This window comes from Planococcus citri, chromosome 5, assembly GCF_950023065.1.
Source record: "Planococcus citri chromosome 5, ihPlaCitr1.1, whole genome shotgun sequence".
NCBI classification, from domain to species: domain Eukaryota; kingdom Metazoa; phylum Arthropoda; class Insecta; order Hemiptera; family Pseudococcidae; genus Planococcus; species Planococcus citri.
The window spans coordinates 17,630,700-17,657,107 of NC_088681.1; the positions used below are offsets into that span (position 1 = coordinate 17,630,700).

Consider the following 26,408-nt stretch of genomic DNA (forward strand, 5'->3'; position numbering starts at 1 on the left):
GATTTTTTTTCTGCATTAAAACATTTTTGTCCATGTTCTGTCACTGGTTACTTTTTGGTTACTTTTTGGTTACTTTTTCGAGATCTTCTGGTTACTTAAATTGACTTTTTTCTTCGAAAAAAAATGAGTGAATGTCTTAAAACTACATTTTTGACCATTTTGTAAATTCCAGAAAAATTTGAAAAAAATTTTCAATTTTCTTCAATTTTAAAAGTAGATAATTATTTTAATTTAAAAAAATTAAAATTCAATTACCTAAGTCGTTTCTAGCCATTTTTTTTTTTTTTGAAATGTGAGGAGTTGAGGAGAGAAGAATTTGATAAAATCAGGTTGCAAAATTTGATCGAGTTAAATGCCAAAAAAAAAAAAATTAAAATACGATAACATTTTTTTTATGAATAACCATTTTCTTAATTCTAATAAAATCACAAATGAATAAATTAATATCACGATGTAAATTAATCACCATAAATAGGTGCCTAGTGGATTAGTGGTAAAATTCTCATACTTTTACTTTCTGTCTGCTTGTAAATTTAATAGGATAGCCAATTTTATTTCTGATCATCAAGTCCATTTTTAGATCATCGTTGGTGAGTTCTTTTACATGAGTTGATAAATGGTAATTACGTAGGATATGTGTAATTTGCGTTTTCACCGACAGCATTGCGTATCTGGCTCCTGGAATGGAAATGAAAAAATCTCAGTTTACGTAATAATTTGGAAAATACTTTTGAAGGGTGAGAACGAGGGGGGGAGGGGCATGTGTGAGTATATGAGTAGGGTAATTTTATATTACCATCGTTTAAATCTCGTGCTTTCCCATACTTATTATTTTTACCTATGCAAGATCGTGGTCCAAATCCAAAACTCAGTTGACAACTGCCTTTTGGCCTTTCAGCTATTGCCTCTTCGCTGAAATTTTCAGGATCCCATTTATTCGGGTTTCTGTACAGCTCAGGGTCATGATGGGCTAAATGGATCACTGCCATTACTAACATATTTGCAGGTACTATTGTGTTATCTATATTAACGAAAAAACGATTTGAAAATTTATTTTGATTAAAAAAAAAAATTGGTACCCGATGAATGGAAAATTCTTCGATAACACTAGGCAACGGCATATTTGTTTTCGGGTCGAAAATGGGCTTAATCGATAGTTTAGACCCTAAAACAAAAAACAGAGTGAGGTTTTTCAATTTGAGTTGTTTTTGTAGTCAGGAGAGATGATCAAAGTAGCAAAAATGGCCGTTTTTGCCCTATTTCACGAGTCTGTGGCGACATCAGTATCATGTTTCAAAAAAAACCAAGGTCATATTCTGATTCTACGCACTTTTTTAAGTAAACATCTTTACCGGATTTTTGATTTTCGAACATTCAAGCGCACACGGACGATTTTCGTTTGTAACACGAAATTTTTACTGCATGAGAACCTCGCCCGGGCGAACACGGTTCCGCGCCACGATTACATCGTGGAGTAACGCCAGCGTCGCGCGCTCCGAGTTTTAAAATATGTTACAAACAAAAATCTTCCGTATGCGCTTGAATGTTCGAAAATTCAAAATCCGGTAAAGATGTTTACTTAAAAAAGTGCGTAGAATCCGAATATGACCTTCGTTTTTTTTGAAACATGACACTGATGTCGCCACAGACTCGTGAAATAGGGCAAAAACGGCCATTTTTGCAATTTTGATCATCTCTCTTGACCACAAAAACAACTCAAATTGAAAAACCCCAGTCTGTTTTTTGTTTTAGGGTCTAAACTATCGATTAAGCCCATTTTCAAACCGAAAACAAAAAAAAGGTCAAAAATTGTTGCCTAGTGTAATTGTAGGTACCTACCTTTTAATACACATTCCTTATGAGTACGTCTACCAGTAATAGTTACCGGACTATACATTCTTGTTGTTTCTCTGATACATTGATCTAGATATTTCAACTGATGGAATAATTGAACAGCAGTGATGGTTTCATCTTCGCTGACGAGTTGTGTGATCTCTTCGTATACTTTTTGCTAAAATCAGAGATAAATAAATTGTGTTTTCCCCTATTAATGTTTGGCACTATCAAGTGCCCTTGTTTGTCGAACAAACGTACTTGAACATCTTGATGTATTGCCAACATCAGCATCAAATAGCTCATGTTTAATGCTGTCGTTTCGACTCCCTGTTGAAGAAAAAAAGTATTAAAGACGCATCAGGTAACTCATCTTATCAGTATTTTCTATTTTCTTACCGCGAGAATTATTTGGAGAAGTTCATCTCTAGTGCGAGTTTCAGTGAAACCAGGTTCTTTTAACCGTCTCTTGATGAGTAAATCAATCACAGTTCTGGATGAATCGACTGTAACACGAAAAAAATATGAAATTTGTCACTCTATCCCAAAAATACTGTCAGTTGACCTCTTAAGAGAGCTTTCATTTATTATCATCCTTACCACCATCTGGTTCAATTTTTTGATTGTGTGAGTCATTCAAGTTATCTCTCAAAATCTTCAAGAAAATGAAAACATATTTTTAAGTTAAATTAAATTTCATTTGCACTTTTAAAAAAATACATAAAGAGAAAAAAATAGAGTCGCTCACTTTGCTAGGTAAATATTGCAATCGCTTAATGGATTCTATTTTTCCAGTCAGTCTCAAGTACAGCATGTAAATGAAGTGTGGATGTAGCCAAGGTGAAAGAAGGCGTTCTGTTACGCTTATGAATCCGCTAAAAAAATCCGATGTTTATTTTAAAACCATGTGTTTAATTTCCTTATTGAGATAATTACACTGGTACATAGGTATGTTTTTATGTTTTATTAGGTATTAATAATATTGTTAAATGTCAAATGTCATACTCGAGTAATGCGGTGCAAAATTCTTCTCCACGTTTCCCAGTGCTTTCCATCGAAATGCCCATTGTATTTTCTGAATAAATAAAACGTGAATAGGATAAATAGTATAATGGCATTTTATAGACAACGATGAAACCGCTGAAGTTTGGATTTAATATCTTACCTACGATCGCGTCTAAATTCGTATTCAACACATAATCCAGTACGTCAACTTCGACATCAGTATCTACAACTGGTTTTAGTTTCTCGACAAAATTTGATGCTTTTTCATGAAACACGTCCACGTATTTCGTTAGCATATCCGAACTGAAAGCTGGCGCTAACATTTTCCTAGATTTTTTCCATTCTTCGTCTGAGAATTTGTGCAAAATATCAGAGTGAATTTTTAACTAAATTTTTAATTTGAAGATCAGGTATTCTAAAGATCACTGAAGTGTGTGCCAAATCATTTTTTTTTTTGCTTAAATTCTGTTTTTTTTTTGTTTCATTTTCTTGTTTTTATGGTTCAATGATTTGGTCAGTCAGATCGGAGGAATTTTTAGTAATTCAGAGATAAGGTGACTTTGAATATAGGATTGGGTAAGTATTTGAGTGAATCTCGAGTATTTATATTGGATGTAAATTTTTCCTCCTGTTTTTTTTTTTTTTTGGCTCCCATATAGGTATCCCAAAGTTGTCCCTTTAGGTGAGAAATTCACACCATGAAATTTTTAGCTCTGTCTGTGGAAATTATGTGAAGGTTCAGTGAGCCCCCCTCTTCATATTGCTTGGGTAAAATCAACTGAAATATCAATTTTAGCCCCTCCTCCAATCCTCATCTGTGCTGGCTCTCATGTTTGAGCCTGCCAGTGAGAAATACGACAATTTTTTTCTCGCTCTCACCCCTCACAGTTGAAAGAATTTGTTGAAATTTTTTTACCTAATAAGCCAAAGTCATCTCATCATGATTTAGGTTAGTTTTGAAAAAAAGTTGAGAGAAATATTCTGAATTTTCATTGTCAGATTATCAAAAACTTAAAAAAAATGTAGGTATCAATTTCCAATACCCACCTAACAAGCATTTTTTCAAGAGTAATTATCTGAACAAATTTTTAAAAAAATGACTGGTAATTTTTTGTAAATTTCCATAAACTATTAGTAAAACTTTTCAAGTCGGACTTTAGAAAGCATTAAATAAAAATCAATAAATTGCTGAAAGTATCCCAAAGTCACGAGAATGACTTTCTGACATTTTATCAAGCTTTCGAAAATTTTGAGAAATTCTGTTGTTCCTGAAATTTGACAATGTCAGATTTTTGGAGACTTGGAGAAAATCCTATAGGTAGAGTTCGCGAGTACTTATGCATCAACTAGGTAAGTTGACGAAAAAAAAAAACAGTATTCATGACTTACAGGACCCTGTTCTGAGGAGTTTTAAGACAGTGTCATTTAGAAAATTGAAAAAAAATTGTAGGTAGGTACCTGTGTGTAAGTTGCTGATAATTTTTGAGAATTTTGCTGAAAACTGATAGCTTAATTGGATTCTCAATATTTCAAGTGACATAAATATTTCATTAACCTGATTTACCTATCAGTATAATATATTTTTTTTTACTTCCAAAAGCTTAACAAATTTTGAAAAATGTTTTGACATTTAGGTAAAAAGTTGAAAAACTGAGATAAATTCTTAAAATTGTTTCAAACTTTTGAAAAATTGTAAAAAATACATTTTTTTTTGAAATTTTGATGTGGACTTTTGAATAATAATTCTGATTTTGAGGACCTTGGAAATATTTTTGATAAATTTCTGACACTTATGACAGGATTTTAAAAACTTCGAAAAAAATTACCAATTTCTGGCATTTTGATCATTAGCCCAGTCAAAATGCAATTTGACCCAAACATTATTGCGATCAATGGTTTTTTTGGTGAATATTGTCTAGGGTGGTATGCTGAACAACATACTAAAAGCCCCGCCCCTACCCCACGAACTAACCCCTCCACAGTGGATCAAAGCCCCCCAAAATCAGTTTTTCGTCAAGAACTCCTGAAATATTGAATTTTGAATAGAATGAGCTCAGCAATCATTTCATCTCCTCTCCAATACCTATCCAATGAGCTATCGACCAACTCTCTAGCCTCAAGGGGGGTGGCGCTACGACCCCTCAAAGTGACGTGATTTTAATAATTTTACATTTTATGACTTTGGACTTGTAACCTGTTCTAATTGATGAAATGAAGTCAAACTAGGGGAATGGAATTCTTTTGGGAGTTGGAGTTGACCTCTAGAATGGGGAGGGTCAAAATTGAAAATTACAGAAAGGTCATTTTTTTGGAGGGGCATAACATGACCCCAAACAGATAAAAAGGGTTCAAAATCATACCATCGGACAGTATCCCATCTGTGATCAACATATCCAAATTTCAGATTCCTAGGTCATCATCACTCCTTATAAGATGGAAATAACTGAAAATAGGGGCAAAATAAGGAGATTTTCACCTTAATTCCGCTTTAAATGGGGTAGGGATGATCTAGGAAGCTGAAATTTGGATATGTTGATCACAAATAGGGTACTATCCGATGGTATGATTTTGGACCCTTTTCATCTTTTTGGGGTCATGTTATGCCTCTCCAAAAAATGACCTTTCTGTAATTTTCAACTGTGACCGTCCCTACTCCAGAGGTCAACTCTAGCTCCCAAAAGAATCCCATTCCCCTAGTTTGACTTCATTTCATCAATTAGAACAGGTTACAAGTCCCAAGTCCCAAGTCATAAAATGTAAAATTATTAAAATCACGTCACTTTGAGGGGTCGTAGCGCCACCCCCTTGAGGCTAGGGAGTTGGTCGATAGCTCATTGGATAGGTATTGGAGAGGAGATGAAATGATCACTGAGCTCATTTTACTCAAAATTCAATATTTCAGGAGTTCTTGACGAAAAACTGATTTTGGGGGGCTTTGATCCACTGTGGAGGGGTTAGCTCGTGGGGTAGGGGCGGGGACTTTTAGTATGCTGTTCAGCATACCACCCTAAACAATATTCACCAAAAAAACCTTTGATCGCAATAATGTTTGGGTTCACCTATTTTTTTCTGCTATTTGACTGGGCTACATGCCTGTATTAGACTTTTAATAACTTGAAAAAAAAGTATAGTTTTCCAATATTGATCTGATTTTAAAATTTTTTTGTCCAACTTTTGAGTTTTGAGAACTTGGAAAAAATTTCTATCAATTCTTGAAATTATGTCACACTTTTAAAAATTGAAATAAATTATCAATTTTTGAAATTTTTATTCAAATTGATTCAGATTATTTTCAGACATCAGACTTTAAAGAACTTGGAAAATAATCGCTAAAATTATGTCAAACCATCAAAAATGACTTCCTGATATTTTACCTTGTTTTATTTTCACTTGGAATCATAATTATAAGCTTGACTTGAAACTTTCTCTGAAGAGGGGACTTCAACCCCATTTCATTTTTTTTTCAACTTTTAAGCCCTTTCATAAGAGAACCAGCATGACCTAATGGGACGTAGAGAATTTTAATTTCATATTTTGAAAAGGAGGATGATTTAGAAGGATTTTGAATAAAAAACAAAAATTGAAAAAAAATTTTCGCGGACATTTATTCAAATTTAATTTTTGGGTGTTCATAGTGAAGGACTATAACATTGTTTGTGGGATCGTGAGAAGAATTTCTGTTGAAAAAGGGATCATTTAGAATACCTAATTCTGGCACAAAAATGAGGAATTAATTTGTACAATAGATAACTTGGAAAAATTCGGTTGCAAAAATATTCATTTTTGGATGACTGAAATTTTTTTGAATTTTTATTTCAAGAGGAGGGCTTCCGGAGGTTTTTTTTTGCAAATAATGAGGTAAATACCCACACCCTCTAGCTGTACAAGATCCATGTTTTGAGAGGAGAAACTTGCATTTTTGTGAAGTACCTAATATTGCTTTTAATTTCAAACTTTGTATTATGTTAGGTAGTCATTTTTTTGATAAATTTCACTAAACAACCTCTCAACCCACGCCGAGTTATTAAAATTTCTGCTGCTCAATCAAAAAATAGTCGACCTTTTAGAAGTTTGAAATTTTTGAAATGGTCTTGAAATTTCGAGAAAAAAAAATGTTGAAGAGGTTTAATACTTTGATTTGTCAAAATATATGTCCTAATTAAATATGCACTAATTGTTGGTGCACACCTTTTCAAAGGGTAAGATGATACTATCTTCTGTTCAAAAGCATTTTTGATTGCAGGGCCCTGAATCGGGTTCGAAAATGTGTACTTATAGGTAATTCGAGAAATGAAAATATTGTACTTATATTAATATTTTTGCTTTTCTTATACTTACATTCAGCGGTTAATAACCCTATACCCGCCCATTCATCCGCAACGTGAAGTGAATCACGATCCAGGCTTTGATTCAGCATCGTCTGAAATGATCACTTCACTGATTGAAATCTTTCCAAAGATGCGACGAAATTTAATTATGTATTTAAAATAGGTACCTATAGTAAATTTTTAAAAAACACTCACCAGTATGTCATTATATTTTTTCAAAACTAGGCATGGAATAGGCCCAACCCAAAAGACTAAACGATCATGCGGTTGCAAAAGTTGTTCGCTTTTTAAGAGTAAATCTAAGATACGCAACAGATTGATTAGTTATTGCATAAGGTAATAATATGAATTCATTTTTACCACCACGAAACGTATTAATCATTTTTATAAATTAGTTACCGTTGTAAGCGCCAAACAGCAAATGCGCATTTCCAATCAGAGGATACGTGGGATACGAAGGGAACTGCTCGAGTAATTCGTATAATCGTTTGTTTTTCATTTTATGCAAAAATCTGAATAAAATTACTATCACTGTCAAACACACGAAAACCGCTGTAACGTTCATATTTATAAAATTTATTTAAAAACACAATCGAATAAATTTGTCTCAAAGGCACTAAAACTAGAACAATAAAGCACAGATGCCAGTATGCAATTAAATCGTCTTGGGTTGGTAATAAAATGAACAGTGACCCGAAACGGAAGGGGAAATTGCATAATAGGGAGATATCAATGGACCGGTTAATGATATATATTTCAATAATGTTGCAAAAATCTACTTATGGAGCAGTTGACCGTGATTATTGTGATATTGTCTTGTTTACAATACGTACAAGTATAAGTAAACAGTTTCATGAACTAGAACAGCATACGTATTATGAATCATCTTAACTTTGAACTTGTCGTTTACCAGGTACCTGTACCATACCTAACCTTCAATGCGACGGGTTCAATGAAATTTCAGTGTGGGTAGTTGATTCGCACGAAGGAATTACCTACTCTTACGGAATTTTTTCGTTTCCGTGAAAAATGCTAATCATATTGAATTGAAATTATCATAATGCAAATTACAACGTTTTTTGTTGCCCTCCAAAAATTGCCTAGTTTAGTTTTTATTAAAACTGAAAGAGAAAAAGCTTGCAAAATCAAGTTGTTTACAGATAGAACGGGTTACCCCCTTCCTCCTCTGTATAATTCTACGAGTGAGATTAAAGGTTGAAGTGGGCGAAATCAGTGCGTTGATGAAGTGAACTAACGATAAGAAATGATTAATTGAAAATAATTTAATCAGCAATTGCATTTTCATTTGTTTCAGATGAATATGAGTTTTTTTCTCCTGACTGACGATAGAAAATACATAAATGACGATGTTTATGCAATTTTTGCTATTGCTAGAGAGCATCGCGAATTGGCCTCCGCCGCCCTGCTTAGGATTTTGAGATTAACGAGCGGTAATTGCATTTCTATTTTTTTCAGAATTTTTCATTCAAGTGTTTGACCTTCAAAAATAGGAAAGGAAAAAACTGATTTTTTACGATTTTTCTCGTTCAAAGTTATAAAATGTTGTCGATTTTTTTTTCTCAGAATACCTAAGTACATATATCATTAAAGACGCGCAAAATTTGCCAATTTTTTCTATAGGCAGGTAACTATGTTTTATAATTTAAAAAAAAATTGAATCGCAACATTTTGTGAACCCTTGACCTCACTTTAGGGTGACCTACAGAATTAGAAATCTCAGATTTTTTACTTTCGTTCTGAAAGTTGAAAAATTCTTTGGCTCGAATGTTCTCTTAGAGGAATGGGCCGATTTTTTTGAATCTTTCATACGTAGGTGAGGCTTAACTTGAGGCAGGGAATGTCGTAATTATAATTGCAATTACTCAAGTAACTTCTCAAGTAATTGCAATTACAGTAAAAGCTCGTTATAACGCTCTTCAAGGGACCCGAGAAAAAGAGCGTTATAAGCCGAAGCGTGTTATAACCGAAAGTCTCATTTTAACGCTGATTAGCGTTATACTGCGAATTCTCGTTTTAAAGCGAAAAAAGCGTTATAAAGGAAGTGGAAACGAGAACTTTATTTTGAATTTGTACAACTGTCCAAGGTGGAAATAAAAAAATCTGAAATTTTACTTTGATTTTGAGGTCTGCTATATTAATATAAATGATTTTTTGACAAAATTTTGCCATAAAAGTTTTTTTTTGCTTTTTTAAAAATCAAAACTACAAAACTTGCAAAAAAAGCTGTTGTTGCGGCCAAAATTTTCAGAAAGTGATAATTTTTTATACATGAGTAAGCTTTTTTTTTTTGCAAAAAATTGGGTTTTTGTTGCTAAAATTATGAAAAAAATGTGATTTTTCCTGAATTTTAGAGCATTCAAACGCGATTTATAATCGCTCATGAGCGTTATATCGCAATTAACTTTACATTGGTTTAAATGGGGATGTCAAGGGACCAGAAGGAATCAGCGTTATAACGAAATCAGCGTTATAACGAGTTTTTACTGTAATTACAAAATTTTGGACCAAAAAAAGAATAAAAAGGGGAAAAGGGCTATATCAAAAGCAAAGCCGACAGTATGTAAAACCGTAGGGGGTGAAAAATATTTTCTATAAAGCGAAGCCGACAACAGTTTTAAAATGTAATACTGCAGAGGTCACAAAATATTTTCTATTGTTCAATTTTCGAATTCATTTTTCAAAATTGAATAATGGAAAAGATTTTATCAAAGGCGAAGCCGACGTCAGTTAAATTTCAAAATTTATGTAACACCACAGGGTTTGCAAAATCTTTTCTATTGTTCAATTTTCGAATTTATTTTTCAAAATTGAACAATGGAAAAGCTTTTATCAAAAGCGAAGCCGACATCAGTTTTAAAATGTAACACCACAGGGGTCGTAAAATATTCTTATCTACAGTGTTATCTTTCCCATTGTTTGATTTCAAACATTTCAAATTTGGTTATTTTCTAAAAGTTATAAATCAAAGTGATTTTGCTGCCTATTGATTTTAAATGACCCTTTGAATTCGCTTATCTGTCTCTCTTATACCTAAATGTAACACCACAGGGGTTATAAAATTTTCTCTATTGTTCAATTTTGAGAAATGTTTTTAGAATACCTGCAGGTAGAGGTCTGCGCCGATGGAAAAACAGCGGCGGCGGCGTAATGGGTAAAATTGGTCGGCGGCGGCAGCGTGAATCGGTGCGCCGGCTTGGCCCACTACGCCGATGAAACAAGCCTCAAAGTATGCTGAAAAATGAAAACACTGAATATTCTTCGTTTATTGTTATGTGAGCACTAAAAAGAGAATTTTTTTGAGGATGAGAAATCTTCTGAAAACATTGATTTCTAATTATTCTACAAAATACAAAAAAGTTACTAAAATCAATGAAAAAGACTAAAATTGACGAAAAAAGAGCCCAACGCCGACTCACGCCACTGGAAAATCGTCGGCGGCGGCGGCCAGCGGCGCGCCATCATGAATTCTTTTCGGCGGCGGCGAGTTAGTCCCTCAGAAATTCATTGGTGGCGGCGGCGTGGGTCGGCGGCACAGACCTCTACCTGCAGGTGTTTCATTTACACAAGTTCAGTACCTACCTAGACACCGAAAGCAGGTGGTTACCCTTTATGAATCAAAACCCACAAATCATTTGTGATTTTGCTGTGCTCCCAAGAGGTTCACTCAGTACTGTAGTGCTTTTGGAGTCGCAATATGCTTTCAAGATATATCGCGTTGTGCTCTGGAGCTTTCAGAATAGCATAGTGTATTCAGCATTGCGTTGTACTTTTTTTTTCAAAATCACGTTTTTATTTTGGAAATTGCGTTTAGCTTCTTTTTCAAAATTGGGTTGTGTTTTTTTTTCAAAATCGCATTGCACTCATTTTTCAGATTTGCGTTATGCTTTTTTTAGTCAAAATTGCGGTGTGCTCTTTTTTGAAATTGCGTTTTTTTTTTTGAAACTGCATTGTGCTCTTGTTTTAAAATCGCGATGCGCTTTTCTTCAAATTTGCGTCGCGCTTTTCTTCAAATTTGCGTCGTGCTTTTTTTCGAAATCTCTTTGTTTTTTTTGAAATTGCGTTGTGCTTTTTTTTCAAAATCGAGTTGTGCTTTTTTCCGAATCGCGTTGTGCTATTTTTTAAAATCGTGCTTTAATTTTTGGAATTGTGTTGTGCTTCTTTTTCAAAATTGCGTTGTGCTTTTTTTCGAAGTTGTTTTTTTTTTGAAATTGCATTGTGCTTTCAAAATCAAAATTGAAGAGTGATATTCCAAAACTCGCTTTGTCCATTTTCACAACTTTTCAGGAGAGAGGAAAAACAGTTTCCCTTTAAACGGGTAAATTGGCTTTTTATGCGAGTTGTGCACTTTATTTGGGTGGATTTATGATGTAGGAGTGTAGGTATACATTTCATCCACTAAATACTGCTGAAAAAAATTTCAATAAAAGTGGACAAAACGCGTTTTGGAACATTATTTTTTTTTAAATTTTTAGTGAATTGACTATTTAGGCGAGTTTAACACCTCATTTTGGTAGGTTGATGATGTAGGAATGTGAGTTAATACTTCATCTACCAGGTACCACTGAAAACCCAACTTTGATAAAAATGGACAAAGCGAGTTTTGGAATATCACTCTTCAATTGTGTTCTGCTTTTGAAATCCAAATTGTGTTTTTTCAAAATCACGTTGCGCTTTTTCGGAAACAGCATTGTGCTTTTTTTCAAATTTGCATTGTGCTTTTTTCAAAGTTGTGCTTTTTTTGAAATCGCGTTGTGCTTTTTTTGAAATTGTGTTGTGCTGTCAAAATCAGGAAATACGCTACGCACACTGATTACAGCTGCGCTTGTCTAGTTTCTATTTAATTTTCATGAGATGTAAAAAAAATCAAAGAAATTTAATTTTGCTGAAACTACAATAATATGCGTAAAAATGTGTTGAATTTATTGTTTCTCATTAGAAGAAATGAATTTCAAGTCTCGTAGAACATTATAATGGACATCACTTTCAATAATACAATGAATAATGCACAAAAACCAAATCACACTTCAGCAAATCATTCTTTATGGTATACTTATTTATGTTTTTCTCATTGCTGGACTTTTCACCTGCTTGTAAATTTTATGGGGTAGCCGATTTTACTTTTGATGCTGAGGTCCATTTTGATGTGTTCTCTTGTAAACTCTTTGACACTGGTTGATAAATGATAATCGCGTAGAATGTAAGCTACTAGCATTTTGTTGAATAACATCGCGTACTTACCACCTGTTGAACATTCAACGTAATACAATAAAAATTGGCATATATACACAATGAAAGTTTGCTTCGATAAACCAGCTGATATCGTGTGAATAATTTTCTGTTTACTACCTATGCAAGATCTTGATCCATATCCAAAACTCAGTTGGCTTGTTTTAGGTCGTGCTTCAACTGCCTCCTTACTAAAGTGATCAGGATCGAATTTCTCCGGATTTTTATATAATTCAGGATCGTAATTTGCAAAATGTATGAACGTCCCGACAAATGCATTTGCTGGAATTATCTTGTTATCTGGAATTGTGAAAAAAAATACAATCATTATGAGTAAATAAGATTCAATGGAAGCAAATAGCGATCTACCTTTCAACATAATATCCTTATGGATGCGTCTGGTTGTTATTATCACAGGACTAAACATTCGTAATGTTTCTTTGATGCATTGATCCAAATATGGCATACTATTGATGACATCGTTTGGTGCAAAAGTGCCATAATCAGTTTCGAGTTTGGAAACCTCGTCGTATGCTTTTTGCTGCAAGAATATGAACGGTTTTAGTCGTTGATGAGTAAAAAAAAAAGTTCTCCCAAAAGTGGAAATCTTAACCCAGAAATGAAATTACCTGAATATCTTGATGGATCGCCAACATTAACATTACAAAACTTGTGTTCAATGGTGAAGTTTCAATTGCCTTTAATACAAAATAAAAAAAATTAAAGATTGGTATATCAACTTTTTGAGATCTTTGGTATAGCTGCAGAAATCTTCATGAGTATGTAGGAATGATTTACTGCATACTTACCGCTCCCATTATGTGTAATAATTCATCTCTCATACGTGTTTCGGTGACGTTGACACTTTTAAAGCTACACCGAACCAGTGAATCGATTATTGCTTTGGATGTGTCGACTGTAATAATAAATGCAATGCATCATTTTTTACTTGAAAATTTAAAAATTATGTTAGGTACATGAAAGGTTTTATGAAAACGCTGATTCGAATTTTTTTACTTTTCCTTCTCAAGTCGCTTTATTTTGATTATTGAACGTCTGCAGTTTATTATTATATGGTACTGAATGTCATGTGAATTATTGCAATGTACCTAATTTTGAATCCCATTCCAACTGAAGAATCAAAATGAAACATTCGGACGGAAATAGGAATTGAATTTAATGAATAGTAGAAGATGTGAAAACAAAAATTGTTTCTGAAAATGCTGGATAAAAAAAAATGTAGGATGATGCAGAATCTCAGTAAACGTCTTCCAAACATGGACCAATCGACTGGGCAAGGGTAAAAGCGAAAAAACCGTGAATCTTAGGAAGATTCCCTTTTTTATGGAGGACTATGAAATTTGGTTGAAAACTTCCAATGCAAAGGGACAGTCAGAGGCAACAATCGCCAATTTGGAACTAGGTACCTATAGGTATAGGTAATCGTGTAGATATGAAAATTTTGGGTCACCCTTGAAAAGAAAGTTTTTCTGTATGCCTTCGTAATCAGATCTAGGAATTAGATTGACACGTGTTTTCTTACTATGATCAGATATATTACTGTCACGTTGTAGATTCTGGAAATCCTCAATCTTTTTTTTCAATACCTGCCAGAAAAGGTCAAAAAGTTGATGTAAAAATTTCGTATTTTGAAAAAAAAAAGATTGAAAATACATGGAGGGTTTACTTACCGTGTTGGGATATTGTTGAACGTTATGGATTGAATTAATTTTACCAATCATGCGTAAATAGATCATATTTACTCGAGGTAAAATCAGCCAAGGATACTGGAAACGTTTCACCATGAAGTTGACGGCACTAAACAAAAATGTTACGGTGTTTTATGAATTATAAGGATCTTATCCTGCTAATGTTTCATTTACTTGGGAACTAATTATAATTGATGATGATTCTTACTCATGCATAGCAATGCAAAAAGCCTCTCCCATTTTTCCACCGGTTTGGATTGAAACACCGAATGAGGTTTCTACAATGACACAAATGCACAAAATTCAAGATGTTGGGGTTGAAAGAGTACCTACCTATCTACCTACCTACCAACCGAATCGAGAGGTGTCCATATCCGATTTGAACAGGACCTGGATTTTTGGAAAAATCAATCTTTAAGCAGCTCGAGTCCTGAGATTGATGCCAAACTCTCTTTCGAAACATAATTTTACCATTTTTGGTCATTTTGGAGCCTCCAGTACGATTTTCGATTCCTTCAGAATGTTGTCAAATTTCTCCAAAAGGCGTGAAAATAGATTTCGGCAGCTAAAAATTGAATTCTGGATTATTTTCGATCTGTTGAACGAGTATAGGGTTATCTTCATTTTTGGACCAATTTATAGAGAGACACATTTAGAGTTTTTTTACACTTTTTCGCCTTCATATATCTAGATACTTATTTATCAGGAGAAAAAAACCGAAGAATTAAAAAAAAATTCTTTGCAGGAAAATTTTTGAAACTAAGCAAAAAGCGGTATATTTTTTGAAATTTGGAAGAATCTAAAATCCTCCGGCTGGGTTTTAAATTTTTTGAGGATTATAAAATTTCACAACAAAGCGTGAAAATTAATTTGGGTCGCTAAAAACCCAGTTGTATGGCTTTTCCAGTAGGACCTCACCCCAGTGAGTATTTTGATTTTTTTACCTGAGTTTGAAAGATTTACAAAATGATCAGAAATAAGTTCCTGATCAAAATAACACACTGGAAGAGTCCGCCTGGAAATCAGCTGAAATGTTGATTAACTGCATTTACTATTTTTCGCTGCCTGGATCAATTTCCGAGCCTTCTGCAGAAATTTTAAAATTCTGGAAGTATGAAAAATCACACTAGCGGATCCAAAATGATTAAAAATAATGTCGTTCGGTTCAAGGGATTTGATCTAGGAGTCTCAGGACTATAATATTCATCATTTTTACTGAATTTTCTAATAAAATCATAACTCACCGAAAAAGTTTAATTTCAGATTTTCAAAAACTCCCAAAAATCAGAACATCAAATCGAGCTAATATTGCAATTTTTTTGCTATTTTGGGAATCATGATTTTTCCAAAAAAATTTGTCTCGTTAAAATCAGAGGTCCACCCTCGACTTGAGCTGAACTTTTCTTCTTTTTTTAAAAATAGGTACTCGTATGTACCTACCTGAAATTGCGTCTATAGATGCTTTCGTTAACCAATTCCAAACATCAATTTCTTCACCACTGATTGCAACTGGTTTTAAATTTTCAACGAATTCAAGGGAATGTTTTTCAAAGACTTCTGCATATTTCAAAAGCATATTCGAGCTGAAAGCTGGCGATAACATTTTTCTAGACGTCTTCCATTCTTCATCTGTAAATTTTTAGCAGTAGGTACAGGTCACAGGTGGAAAAAAGGCTCATTAAAAAATATATATATTCTTGGCGTTTGGATGCTAGTAGTGACGTAACAGAGGAAAATATTCCTGCTGATTTTTTTTTACCCAATTTTGGAGAATTTTCCTCTTGTCACTTTTGTGTCTAATATGTTTGTACTTGCTCTACTGTAGCCTATATCTTACATCTGGCGTTTAATATCCCCATACCCAGCCACTCATCTGTTACTCCAAGAAAGTCACGATCTGAGCTTTGATTCAATACCACCTGTTAATGCATTATTGATTCATAATAAATATTTTTGTACATGCGATTTGTGAAAAATAAAATAAAAAATACTGACAGCGATATCATCGTGTTTTTTCAGGTATAATAATGGTAGCGGACCAAACCAGTATAGAACGCGATCATCAAGATTCATAATTTTTTCAAATCTTGAAAGTAAACCTGATGAACAATAAATTAATTTATTCACTATTGCTGATACCTACCTAAGTACAGAGATGAGCTGTGAACTATTGAAAACGTATCAGATTACCGTCTACGGGTCCAAAGAGCATGTGTGCATTTCCAATCAGTGGATACCTCGGATGTGAAGAAAACTGTTCGAGCAATTCGTAAAATCTCTTGTTTTTAGACTTGCGGAGATGTTTAATCAAAATCACGATTATCATTATACAAGCTAGTATCTGTACAGCATTCATATTGAAAAGAAAAAAACCGCCACAAAACAAAACCACTCGAGCAACAAAATGAAAAGTTATATTGATCAAATCAGTGATTAAGTTGAACGAAAAAATCGCAACGAGTCGTAAAAGCTGAAGGACTATGAATTTAGCACGAAACGTTTACAACGAAAAAATGCGAATAAATAAACTGTTGGTAGGTACCTGCTAGCGGAACAACAACTTTGGTTTGTCGAAAATTTTCAGTAGATATTTTGTAAGCATCATCTTAACCAGATGGTTACAACTATTTTACAAGCAGTCATAAATTTTTGGTACTATACTAATTAATTAGGTAGGTAGTCGTTTCAATTTTTTATTATAGGTAGGTAGTTTTTTTAATGCAGAATTTTGATGAGGTGTCGTGGAAAATTACCTCTTGCATTTTTTTCCTTCTTCTTTTTTAAATTTTTTTTATATGGTATCTACTTACTAAGTTGTTCAAATTGAATGAAATTACCTAAGGTTACTGATTATTGTTGAAAGTTTTTTCTTGCACTATGAAGTTGATGTTTCTTATTTAATTTTTTATAAGTAGGTATTTTTTCTTCTTTGGTTGTGTAATGATGAGAAAATATTCGTTATGTAGGTATGAAGGAGTAATTACCAAAGAACCGGTGTTTAAATTATGCACTAAAAATTGTAAAACACAATTTAAAGTAAGTACCTACCTAGGTATTCAAAAATATTTCACTTTGAAATAGATGCGATGAATCAAGAGAACTATTACCTACATTTATAACCTCAGGTTAAGTACCTAAACGTATAATTTTCCCAAAGTCTAAAACTAGGTGAGACAAGCTGAAAAAAATTGAAAAAACGTGTTTCACTTCAATTTTTTTTTGGCACAGAATCATTGATTTTTTTTCAAAAATTGATTTAAAATGTAGGAACAAGGCCCTACATAGGTACTAGGTTATTTTGTTTATTATTTTTTTTCAATTTTTAAATTAATTTTTCCAAATCTTGGAGTTAATTTTGAATTGTTCACTTCTTTATATTTGTTCGTATGTACTTTTCCAACTGGTTACACTGCCTTTACAGCGTTAGATACTCAGCTAAAATTGCGGACAATTCACTTTTTGTCAACTACCTATTTCAGAATAGCTCGACTTATTGTCCGAATTACCTAAAAGTGTTGCTCCATGCCAGAAGTTACTCAAAATTGTCGTTTGTTGGCAAAAATTTCCAAAGTTCCAGTTTTTATCCGAAAATTGCCCAAAGACTGTATTTTTAGTCAAATTTTTGTAAAAAATGATGGCTATTGCGGTAGGCCCAACTTTGGGTAAAATGGTCGGGGGGGGGGTCAAAAATGTTGATAGTTCTCGACGTTTTCAGCTCAAACTAGACGATTCCCGGTGTGCCAGATTTTATATTTATATGAATACACTTTACTTAGTTACTTAGTACCTTGTGGTGCCCGGGTCTTTTATGGTAATTGTGGTGCCCACGTACATAGAGGATCAGGATCACATATATATGATGTATGATAAAGGTGTTTTGGTGCAGTTTAAGGTTTTAGATATACGTAATGGTGCCCGTTATGCCTCAAAAAAATGTGTCCTCCTTAGAGTGCATTTCATTCAATTCTACATCATTTTATATAAAAAGACCTTGTGGTGCCCAAAACCGGGCACCACAATGACTACGTATACTTCAAATGGGCACCACAATGACTAAGTTTAAATCTATAAATATTAGTGATTTTTACATTTTATGGCTTGGAACCTGTTCTAATTAACAAAATGAAATCAAACTTGGGAAATGGGGTTCTTTTAAAAGTTAGAGTTGAACCTTGCGGTGGGGAGGGTCAAAGTTGAAAATTACAGAAAGGTCATTTTTTGGAGAGGCATAATATGACCCAAAATGGACGAAAAAAAACAAAATCATACCATTGGTTAGTACCCCCATTGTGATCAACAAATCCAAATTTCAGTTTCTTAGGTCATCGCCACTCCATTTAAGGTGGAAAACCCCACATTTGACCCTAATTTTTGACCCCCTCACCCCTAAAATTGATCTAGGGGGTCCAAATTTGCAGAACACAATGAGAGGGTGCCCCATGAGTGATTATTGCAGATTTCAACCTTCCAACCCTATTTGACCTCTCTCCAGGGTCAAAAAAGTGAAATTTTGGGCTATTTTTCATGTTTTTCAACTTTCTACCAACGTTTAGGAAAGCCCACAGGCTCTCGAAATTGACCTAGAGGGTCCAAATTTTCACAGTGAAATGGGAAGATGTACCTGAAGTGCCTTTTGCAGGTTTCAATCCTCCAACCCTATTTGACCCCTCTCCAGGGTCAAATGTGTTTTTCGACGTTTAGGAAAGCCTAGATGAGGCCCTCCAAATTGACCTAGAGGGTCCAAATTTTCACAGTACAAATGGAAGATGTACCCGAAGTGGCTTTTGCAGGTTTCAACCTTCCAATCATATCAGAAGATGAACATTTTTCTTGTTGAATTAAATATTATCATGAGCTTAATGTGAAATTATACTTATATCAACAAAATATACTTATAAATGGAAGATTTACAAATACCAATAAGCTGTATTACAGAAATTATCGATCAATTCTTTTCCATGATTAATGAACTTCTTTCCTGCTCGTAAATTTGATAGGATAGCCGATTTTACTTCTGATGCTGAGATCCATTTTTATATGTTCTTTTGTGAACTCCTTGACACTGGTTGATAAATGATATTTACGTAAAATGAGAGCAATTACCATTTTGATGGATAACATCGCGTACTTGGCACCTGTTGAACATTCAGCACACACGATAAATATACTGTCATGCTGCATTTTTTTTCATATACTCGTAGGTACCTATTTAATGCTTTTACTGTTAGGAAGAAAACATCTAAAGCATACAATGGTACATATCGATTGTACAAAATTTCTAAATTAAATCAAATTTTTTTTCTTTCTAAACGCCTCCTTACATCGGGTACCTACACAGAGAGGTTCGCTTTCATTGTTAGGATGATTTTGAAGGCAGTATGAATGCTTAGTTGCAAATCGTTGTATTATACTTCTGAGATAGGTCGCATTTGTAAGTCGCAATGGGTCTAGTTCCTTGGAAAAAGGTACGAATTTGTTCTGCATCTGCTGAATTATTTCTACAGATGACACAAAAGTAGTGCCAGGGGGCTTTTATTTCTAAGTGGAAAGAGCTAGCAAGATGAATGAAGCGGCGTTGAGTAGGGAAAAATAAGGGCTTTCAAAAGCGACCTTTAAAATTTCAGGCCCATTCATAGGGTGTCCACAAATTGAATAAACGGTTCGGTTGAAAAATTCAAACCAGGTTTTTGCTGGCGCAATACATATAATCATGAAATGATCTAAAAAAAAAATAATACTTACATATTTTTTTTAACTTAGATTTTAAACATGTCTGATGTTTTTTCATCCCTCCTCCTCTTCTTGGACTAGAGAACATGTCAGCTATAGCTAGAGGAATTTCATATTTTGTGTGATTTTACGTTGGATTTGAAAAATATGAGTGGAGATTATTTTGCCTAAAAATGAGGTGTGTCAAAAGGAGGTGAAAAAAGTAAAAAAATCAAAATCAACTTTTTAGAGTAATTCGGAGAAGAGAAACTTCAAAAATCGACTTGGAAGGCTGGAAAATTTGCATGTGCGTTTGGAGGGGGTCCTAGATATGCCTATTAGGGGTTTCGACTTTTCAGCTCTAAAGAAGTAGATTTTTGCGCCTTCTCAATGGTTTTTAGTCTGATTTTCCTGAACGTTCGGTTTCTCGAATGATTGTTTGTCATTTACCTATGCAGGATCTTGGTCCATGTCCGAAGCTCAGTCGACTTGTTTTAGGTCGTGCTTCTTCCGCTTCCATGCTGTAGTTCTCGGGATCGAATTTCTCCGGATTTTTGTACAAATCAGGATCCCAATTTGCAAATTGTGTCAAACCCAACACTAGTGTATTTGCAGGAATTATCGCATTATCTGAGCATAGGGGGAAAAACAATTAATGTAGGTCAACGCAGGTCCATGTCCACCCCGCTCTGTTTACGAAATCGCGCCAAAACCGACGATTAAATCATTCTAACACACGTTTTTGGAAGCTTGAAAAAAATTGGTTCCTCTTGCCCGGGTCTTCCCTAATAGAACACCCTGCCCAATCGAAAGGCCCACAAAAAAGTAGCTGAATTCTTAATTTCCAACAAAACAATATGAATGAAAACAGGAACCCGTTCCTAAGGTCAAAATTATATTTTTCTCAATCTTTTCTTTTAAAATATTTCTAGCCCCTTCAATTTCAAAGTTAGGTAGCCACAAATTCATAATGGCAAAATTTGTTTTGTTCCGAAGTAGGTACTGTCCATTCCCAAGGTCAAAAATACGTTTTTTCTCAATTTTTTTTTAAAGCTGGGTTGCCCCTTAAATTGCAAATATAGGCAACATGTACATCTGACGTTTGCTAAGTGCATCTAAATCTGAAGTTTTGACTCCACTCATCAGGCACCCTGTAGAGAAAAATATTCCCTTATTATGGGCTACTGACTATCTAATGGAAGCAACCTACCGTTCAACTTAATATCCTTATGGATACGTCTGGTCATTAATGCTACTGGATTATACAGTCGTAATGTTTCTTTGACGCATTGTTCCAAATATGGCATATTATTTATGACATCGTTCGGAGTGAATGTGCCATCATCAGTTTCGAATTTGGAAACCTCGTCGTATGCTTTTTTCTGCCATAATACATAATGTTAGGTATAGTCATTCCTCGTTCGTTGGTAGAAAAAATATTTCCCTTCATAAATTTTGTATGTAAATTAGAACTTTAATGAAGTTACCTGAACATCTTGATGGAGTGCCAACATCAACAGTGCAAAGCTTAAGCTCAATGATGACGTTTCGGTTGCCTTCAATGTGTACAAAATAAGTACATAGAATAAATAAAGATTTGTTCATTAACTTTCGAGATATTTGGTAGCTTCATGAGATCTTCTTCTTACGCATAGGTAAGTCAGGTACTACTTACCGCTGCCATAATGTGCAATAATTCATCTCTTATACGTGATTCCGTGAAGCTGCTGGGATTTTTAAACTTATACCGTACCAGAAAGTCGATCATTGTTTTGGATGTGCCGACACTATCGACTGTAACAGAAGATAATATTTAGAGGTTTATTACACATCATTTGTCACTTGAAAACTTGAATCTTTGTTAGCAATAAAAAACGTGACTTTGTGGCATTGTTTACAAATTGCTAGAATTTTTGCTGTTTTTGACTGAACATCTAGCTAAAGGTAACCCTTTTTACATTACCTATGCTGAAAATTGGAATGTGCAGTAAATTTCAGCTTTTCAGCTCCATTCGGTATAATTTTGTTGATATTTCAAATATTAAAAATCTGCTGGAGGCTTGAGTAGTCGATTCAATAGCGTGTTAAAATTGAAGTGTAGAGAAAATTTCGGCTTTCCAACGTCATCTAATAAAATTTTGTGGAAATTTCAAGTCTCAAAAATCTGCTGGTGGCTCCAAAACTGTTCCAAACGATTCGAAACCATTACCAATGGATTTGACAGGTTAAAAATAGGGAATATCCCATAAAATTCAATCGTATTTTTTTTTTTGTAAAGTTATAATTATTAGTGAAGGCAAGATTGAGGAATTCGATTCACTTGGCATTTCTTACCATCATCAGGTGTAATACTTTGACGTCGTAGATTCTGGAAATCCTTGATGGTTCTTTTCAATACCTAAAAAAAAGAAACAAAGAGTTTAAGTGAAATTTTCAAAGTTGAAGGGGGAAAAAGAGATTGAAAATACACGGGTTACTCACCGTTGTTGGATAAGTCTGTATGTTGTGAATGAGATTAATTTTGCGTGTTATGTGCAAATAGATCCTATTTAAATGATGTGAAATTAGCCAAGGATACTGGAAACGTGTTATTACGCACGGGATGGAACTATACATAATTTTTTTTTTTTTTTGATTAGAAATACTGATATGCTTAAGATCGTGGTTTATTTTATAATTTCAGTTATGAATCTTACTCATGCACTGCAATGCAAAAATCCTCTCTCATTTTTCCACCCCTTTCAATTGAATCATCAAATAGAGTTCCTGCGTGACGCAAGCATAAAAATGTGATTAGATTAGCTGCTTACAATTATGAAAAAAAAAAAAAAAAAAAAAATACATAAATGAGTAGGTATCATTTAATTGCAATATCTCGGTAAATACCTAGTTCATTGATGCGCAGAGATTCAAAATAAGTCAAAATAATAGGAGCGGAATTTTTCTCCTTTTTTTTACCTACCCATAATTGTTTCCACAGTGAATTTTGTGCAGCAGTTCCAAACATTAATTTCTTCACCACTGTTTGCTGCCGCTTTCAAATTTTTAACAAGTTCTAGAGAATGTTTCTCGAAGACTTCCGCATATTTCAAAAGCATACTCGAGCTGAAAGCTGGTGAAAACATTTTTCTGGATAGCTTCCATTCTTCATCTGAAAATTTTCACTCACATGGGCATATGATTTCATAATACATGTCTACTTGAAATCGAATATTCTGTTTGTATGGAAGTAGGGTGGTTGCAGGTTAGTTGCCGGTGTTTTGCCGTTTCTCGAGCCTTACTCCCCAAAAATTTCCATAATTTGCGTGAATCGGTAGAAGGTGGCCCTAATATCGACCCCCTCAAAAAACGTGTTAAAATTTAAAAATGAGTACAAAACACCAAAATCAAACGGTAAAACAGTTTTGTGCATAATTGCTAGTTTTGCTGACATGTTAGGATTGCGCACAAGTTGAGATTGCACTAATTACCTTGTTAAGATTGTGCACAAGAAAAAAAAACATAAAATGATTGAACATACCTAGCACAATTTTGAATTTTATTTTACATACTGGGTTGTTGTTTTTTATTACCTACTTGCAATGAGAAATCAACCAAATTTGAATTTGTAAAAATTCACTAAAAACTGAAAATTGAAATTGAGTATTAGAAACGCATGCACATTCTAAAATTGGAAAACTTTTATGCTTCAGAAATTTTGTCTCAGCATCTTCATTTTTTTCTTATAGAACTCTTTCCTTTTCCCAAGAAATCGAGTTTTAGTGATGAAAACTTTGAAAAAAAAATTAAAATTCTTCATATCGAATAATAATTTTAGTTGAGCAGGAAAAAGTTTTTCCTCGAATATCCTCAAAACATCGTCCTCAATAAAAAAGAGAATCTTATCAACAATAATGAAAAATTCTCAGCTCTACAATTGTTTCCCTTCATTTTTCTCATCAATTGATTTGTGTCCAAAATTTTTATTGTTTGTGATAAAGAGAAATGAAAATTTTGATTCTCCTCATTTTTTTGCAGAACCTTTGCTTTTGGCAGAAAATCTAATTTTTGTGATGACAATGTGGATAAAATAATTTCAAATCCTTCATCTCTAATAATAATTTAAATTGAACTTTAAAATGTTTGTCTGAATATCTCAAAACCAACATTGTAAGGAGGAAATCTACGAATGATGTCAAAATCAGTGTTGCCACTTTCAAAAACCTAAAAAAATCGATTTAAAAAAACTCTCCCCTCAGGGACAGTGAATCGAAAATCTGAGGTGATGACTTGAAGAGTATTTTTTTACTGATTGAAAAATTTTTAATTAAAAAAAATTCTACAATCGTCAATTTTTGCAAAAAATTGCCCAAAACTTCAACCTATACCTACGTACTCTAAATTCGACCCTTCGACCCGCCGAATCTATTGCCATCATTTTTGTACCGATTTAGAACCACGTGCAGAAGTGGACTTTTTTTCCAACAATTTTCGAATCATTCAAGAAAACGTTACAACTTCGGCAGCTGAAAAGGTTCCAAGGTCTGGGTAACATGCTCTTTCAGTGAATCAAATTTTCAGCTCGATTGGCATTGACGAGTTGTAAAGGTTCCCTTGTTAATAAATAATAATTGTCCGTTAAAGCGTGTAGGTAGGCACCTACTGATTACAATTTTAAAAATTGTCATTCATAAAAATTTTCACTTTGAAAGAATTCAGGCCGGATTCCATTCCATTCTATTCAACTGGATAGGTAGGTACCTATTACTCTTTGTTTTTGAAATTTTCATCACTTCAGCACGATTATTTTCATTTACCTATATTATGTAATTTTAAGTAGGTAAGTGTCTTACATTTGGCAGTTAATATTCCTACACCGAGCCAATCATCTGGTGTTCCAAGTAAGTCACGATCCGAACTTAGGTTGAATGTCATCTATGTATTTAAAGAATACCGGGTTGTTGAAAATATGAGAAAACCAAGTTATGTAAGACGTAAAAATACTCACAGCGATATCTTCATGTTTTTTCAAAAATAAACACGGTATAAGGCCGAACCAGTGTACTACGCGATCGTTGAGCTTCATAATTTTTTCAAATTTTGGAAGTATATCTGATGGACAGTAAGTATTGTGAATGCAACATTAGGTATAGGTGACTATGAAGATAAACTTATAAATATTGCAAACGAGCCAGATTACCGTCCACAGATCCAAACAACATGTGCGCATTTCCGATCAATGGATACGAGGGATGTGAAGGGAACTGTTCGAGTAATTTGTAGAACCTTCTGTTTTTGAGTTTACGAATGTAGCTTAACAAAATAATAATCACCGAGATGCAAGCTGATATCTGTATGAAATTCATATCGAAACGGCTAAGTGGAATTAGTTCACGCACAAAAACAAAACCACGCGAATCGAATAAAAAACAAAACTTAATTATTGAACGAAAACCGGCGATTAATTCGAAAGAAGAAACTATCTCAAGAAAGTACGCCGAGTTTACTCGAAAGGATTCCAAAAAATGAGTAATATTCGCGATCTGTAGCCTCGCTTTTTGTCGAATGTGCCCATTGGTCAATTTGCGAGTATTTAGGTCATGTGTTCGGTAGGTATTCTTTTATTTTTATGTTGCCAATAATTTTTTTGCTGCAGGAGTTCGAGTACGTCGAGCAAATTTTACTTTACCTACGCTTTGCATTTACATAATGATTCGTGTTCTAAAGCGTTCGAGGTTACATCCAAGTTGTTCAAAATTTTTTCTATATAGTGAAATTTATACATTTTTATAATTAACAAGGGTTACCTACAAGCAGTTATAGGTTTTTTTGGCATCTGCGTTTAATCACCGAGGAACGGATACATTGTATGCCTTAAAAATTGTATTCTAAATATGTAAACAAAAATTTATTACCTATGTAGAAATACGTAGATACTCGACCAGGTACCTGATATACAAAAATTAGTGCACTGGAAAAAAATGTAACGTCTGCTTATTAAGGTACCTAATTAATAAGTATCTTGAAATACTGTAATTAGGTGAATTGGATTAAATAAAAAAAAATGTTTGTAAACAGAAAAATTCCTCAATTTGCTCAACAGTGTGTTCAAATTATGACGAAGTTATTATCGCTCAATTGTTATGTGAAAATTAGAGCATGATTACATAATAACCCTGAACATATAATTTTCCCAAAAACTGTAACTGGGTGAAACATAGTTTAAAAAAATTAGGATTATAAATAAATTTTCAACAAAACGTGTTTCACTACATACATTTTTTCTCTTTTTAGAACCATTGATTTTTTTTTTTTGAAAATTGCTTTAAAATGTAGGGGCACAGCTCGTAGGTACTCGGTTACTTTTTATTTATTTACATATTTTTTTTTAATTTTCAAAGATTTCAATTTTTCAAATCTTTTTTAGGTATCTTACAAAAACACCTTACAAGTTTTTTTTTTTCATTTTTGTATTGAAATTTGAAAAATAAAAATATACAAAACAGAATCGATGTATATTTTTAATTATAGTAGTTGAATTAAAGACATCGAATCGAAGACTCGAAGTAATATAGTATTATTCAATTTAATCAATGAT

General features: G+C 33.6%; 3 protein-coding genes across 3 annotated transcripts; all 3 read right to left on the reverse strand.

The window, feature by feature from the left end:
- Positions 1 to 370: 370 nt before the first annotated feature.
- On the reverse strand, positions 371 to 7,835 carry LOC135846416 (cytochrome P450 4C1-like). The gene is made up of 12 exons (XM_065365495.1): positions 7,566 to 7,835; positions 7,362 to 7,465; positions 7,177 to 7,258; positions 2,999 to 3,187; positions 2,839 to 2,908; positions 2,582 to 2,708; positions 2,434 to 2,488; positions 2,233 to 2,339; positions 2,095 to 2,163; positions 1,840 to 2,011; positions 839 to 1,021; positions 371 to 678 (listed from the first exon to the last, which is right to left on the reverse strand). The coding sequence occupies exons 1-12, from the start codon at positions 7,729 to 7,731 to the stop codon at positions 503 to 505; spliced, it is 1,500 nt and encodes a 499-aa protein (XP_065221567.1). The 5' UTR covers positions 7,732 to 7,835; the 3' UTR covers positions 371 to 502.
- A 4,305-nt stretch (positions 7,836 to 12,140) lies between these two features.
- LOC135846424 (cytochrome P450 4C1-like) lies at positions 12,141 to 18,928 on the reverse strand. The gene is made up of 12 exons (XM_065365509.1): positions 16,313 to 18,928; positions 16,118 to 16,221; positions 15,960 to 16,041; positions 15,563 to 15,751; positions 14,331 to 14,400; positions 14,105 to 14,231; positions 13,957 to 14,020; positions 13,223 to 13,329; positions 13,043 to 13,111; positions 12,783 to 12,954; positions 12,534 to 12,713; positions 12,141 to 12,428 (listed from the first exon to the last, which is right to left on the reverse strand). The coding sequence occupies exons 1-12, from the start codon at positions 16,476 to 16,478 to the stop codon at positions 12,268 to 12,270; spliced, it is 1,491 nt and encodes a 496-aa protein (XP_065221581.1). The 5' UTR covers positions 16,479 to 18,928; the 3' UTR covers positions 12,141 to 12,267.
- Positions 18,929 to 18,978: 50 nt separating this feature from the next.
- LOC135846411 (cytochrome P450 4g1-like) lies at positions 18,979 to 25,488 on the reverse strand. Its single transcript, XM_065365491.1, has 12 exons — positions 25,011 to 25,488; positions 24,819 to 24,922; positions 24,664 to 24,745; positions 22,794 to 22,982; positions 22,528 to 22,597; positions 22,313 to 22,439; positions 22,166 to 22,229; positions 21,507 to 21,625; positions 21,319 to 21,387; positions 21,042 to 21,213; positions 20,282 to 20,461; positions 18,979 to 19,257 (listed from the first exon to the last, which is right to left on the reverse strand). The coding sequence occupies exons 1-12, from the start codon at positions 25,174 to 25,176 to the stop codon at positions 19,085 to 19,087; spliced, it is 1,515 nt and encodes a 504-aa protein (XP_065221563.1). The 5' UTR covers positions 25,177 to 25,488; the 3' UTR covers positions 18,979 to 19,084.
- Positions 25,489 to 26,408: the final 920 nt, after the last annotated feature.

Excerpts from the sequence above, each read along its gene's own strand:
- LOC135846416 (XM_065365495.1), bottom strand. The coding sequence starts at position 7,731 with ATGAACGTTACAGCGGTTTTCGTGTGTTTGACAGTGATAGTAATTTTA. Across the intron at positions 3,188-7,176 it reads AGGGTTATTAACCGCTGAAT|ACGAAGAATGGAAAAAATCT; the intron begins GTAAGTATAAGA and ends ACAAATTCTCAG. Across the intron at positions 2,909-2,998 it reads GAATTTAGACGCGATCGTAG|AAAATACAATGGGCATTTCG; the intron begins GTAAGATATTAA and ends TTATTTATTCAG.
- LOC135846411 (XM_065365491.1), bottom strand. The coding sequence starts at position 25,176 with ATGAATTTCATACAGATATCAGCTTGCATCTCGGTGATTATTATTTTG. Across the intron at positions 24,923-25,010 it reads GTTGTTTGGATCTGTGGACG|ATATACTTCCAAAATTTGAA; the intron begins GTAATCTGGCTC and ends ACTGTCCATCAG. Across the intron at positions 22,230-22,312 it reads TACAGACTTATCCAACAACG|GTATTGAAAAGAACCATCAA; the intron begins GTGAGTAACCCG and ends TCTTTTTTTTAG.
- LOC135846424 (XM_065365509.1), bottom strand. The coding sequence starts at position 16,478 with ATGAATGCTGTACAGATACTAGCTTGTATAATGATAATCGTGATTTTG. Across the intron at positions 13,112-13,222 it reads TATTACACATAATGGGAGCG|GCAATTGAAACTTCACCATT; the intron begins GTAAGTATGCAG and ends TTTGTATTAAAG. Across the intron at positions 12,714-12,782 it reads TAAGGATATTATGTTGAAAG|ATAACAAGATAATTCCAGCA; the intron begins GTAGATCGCTAT and ends TCACAATTCCAG.